The sequence below is a fragment of the Martes martes genome, assembly GCF_963455335.1.
Source record: "Martes martes genome assembly, chromosome: 10".
Classification (NCBI taxonomy): domain Eukaryota; kingdom Metazoa; phylum Chordata; class Mammalia; order Carnivora; family Mustelidae; genus Martes; species Martes martes.
This window is the reverse complement of record NC_137898.1, coordinates 55,916,197-55,917,754: the sequence shown is the minus strand read 5'-3', so window position 1 is coordinate 55,917,754 and position 1,558 is coordinate 55,916,197. Positions and strand designations below refer to the sequence as shown.

The 1,558-nt window shown below is 43.3% G+C and overlaps 1 protein-coding gene across 1 annotated transcript; it reads right to left on the bottom strand.

Moving 5' to 3' along the window:
* Positions 1-242: 242 nt before the first annotated feature.
* OR51V1 (olfactory receptor family 51 subfamily V member 1) lies at positions 243-1,187 on the bottom strand (the record flags this gene model as incomplete). Its single annotated transcript, XM_080815093.1, has 1 exon — positions 243-1,187. The coding sequence occupies one exon, from the start codon at positions 1,185-1,187 to the stop codon at positions 243-245; it is 945 nt and encodes a 314-aa protein (XP_080671219.1).
* Positions 1,188-1,558: the final 371 nt, after the last annotated feature.

Here is a 1,558-nt window from a genome sequence, read left to right as displayed (position 1 = left end):
TTTATGAAATGTTTCAGATGAAGTCTCCCACCTCCAGCCTTAAGAACAATTCACTTGCCAAACACAAGTTAAGATGGAATTTGTTTATAGGTGGTTCTCTGGAATTATGTCTAAATGTGTTTCAAAATCAAGAATTATAGACTCTGAGCTAGAGCTCTAATCCAAATAAAATTCATTTTTTGGTATTATATAGTGCATGTTAATTGTTGTTGTTGTTTTGTCCTTTAAAAGACCTGAGCATCTCAACATATTTTCAGAGAAAAGAGTCTGAGCATTCTGCTTCGAATCTGCTGGGTCTTGACACTGTAGATGATAGGGTTCATCAAAGGTGGGAAAAGGATGTAGATGTTGCCCATAAGGACATGGATCACAGGGGAGAGATGCTTGCCAAAACAGTGCACCATTGTTAGGCTAATGATAGCGATGTAGAACACGAGAACAGCACAAATGTGGGAGATGCAGGTCTGCAATGATTTATGCCGCTCCTCCTGAGAGGCAATTGCCAGGACTGCCCTAAGAATCAGCACATAGGAGTAGAGGATCAGAGCAGCATCCAACAACAGTGTGAAAATGACCAGCATCAGGGCATAGTAGCTATTAAATCTGATGTCTGAGCAAGCTAGGCGGAGAAGGTCCTGGTGCAGGCAGAATGAGTGAGACAGGATGTAGGAACGGCAGTAATGGAAAAATTTCAGATTGATGATGGGGGGCGTAATAAAGAAGAAACTCCTAGCTACCATGGTGAGCCCAATTTTGAAAATCCTAGAATTAGTCAGAATGGAGGAATAACGCAGTGGATGGCAAATAGCGATATACCTATCAAAGGCCATAGTAAGGAGGACAGAGGACTCCATGAAGGATAGACCATGGATGAAGTAGGACTGGGCAATGCAGGAATCCAGGCTGATTTCTCGAATGAACCCCCACAGGATGCCCAGCACCGTGTGCACTGTGGACAGCCCTATGGATAGGTCAGTGAGGGCCAGCATGGCCAGAAAGTAGAACATGGGCTGGTGCAGGCTGGGCTCAGTCCGGATCACATGCAACACCATGCAATTGCCCAAAAACACCAAGGTGTAGATGGTGAAGAAGGGAATGGAGATCCAGGGATATTGTTGCTCCAGGCCCGAAAATGCAGTGAGAACGAAGGTGGAAGAATTCACGCTAGGGTTTCTCAAAGTGATCATTCTGACACCGGGACACTTCTTTCAGGCAGCAAGAAAGTGTTGTGGTGGTGGGTATTAAGGAGGGCACATATTGCATGGAGCACTGGGTGTGGTGCATAAACAATGAATCTTGGAACACTGAAAAAATTAAATTTAAAAAAAAGCAAAAAAAAAAAAAAAAGGAAATGCTCCAATTTCAGATGAGCTAGGTCAAGTTTCTAAGCAAATAAAATTATGCTTAAAGTTAACTAAGTGTAGAAATATTCACCAAGCAACTCTGTTCTTTAGAGATGTATTATCTGCTGCCTGGAATGAATAGTGTCCTCCCGATATCATTTCAGAGCTGTTATTCATCCTCTGGCAGGTGCACGGATGTCCTTAGAAGCCACAGG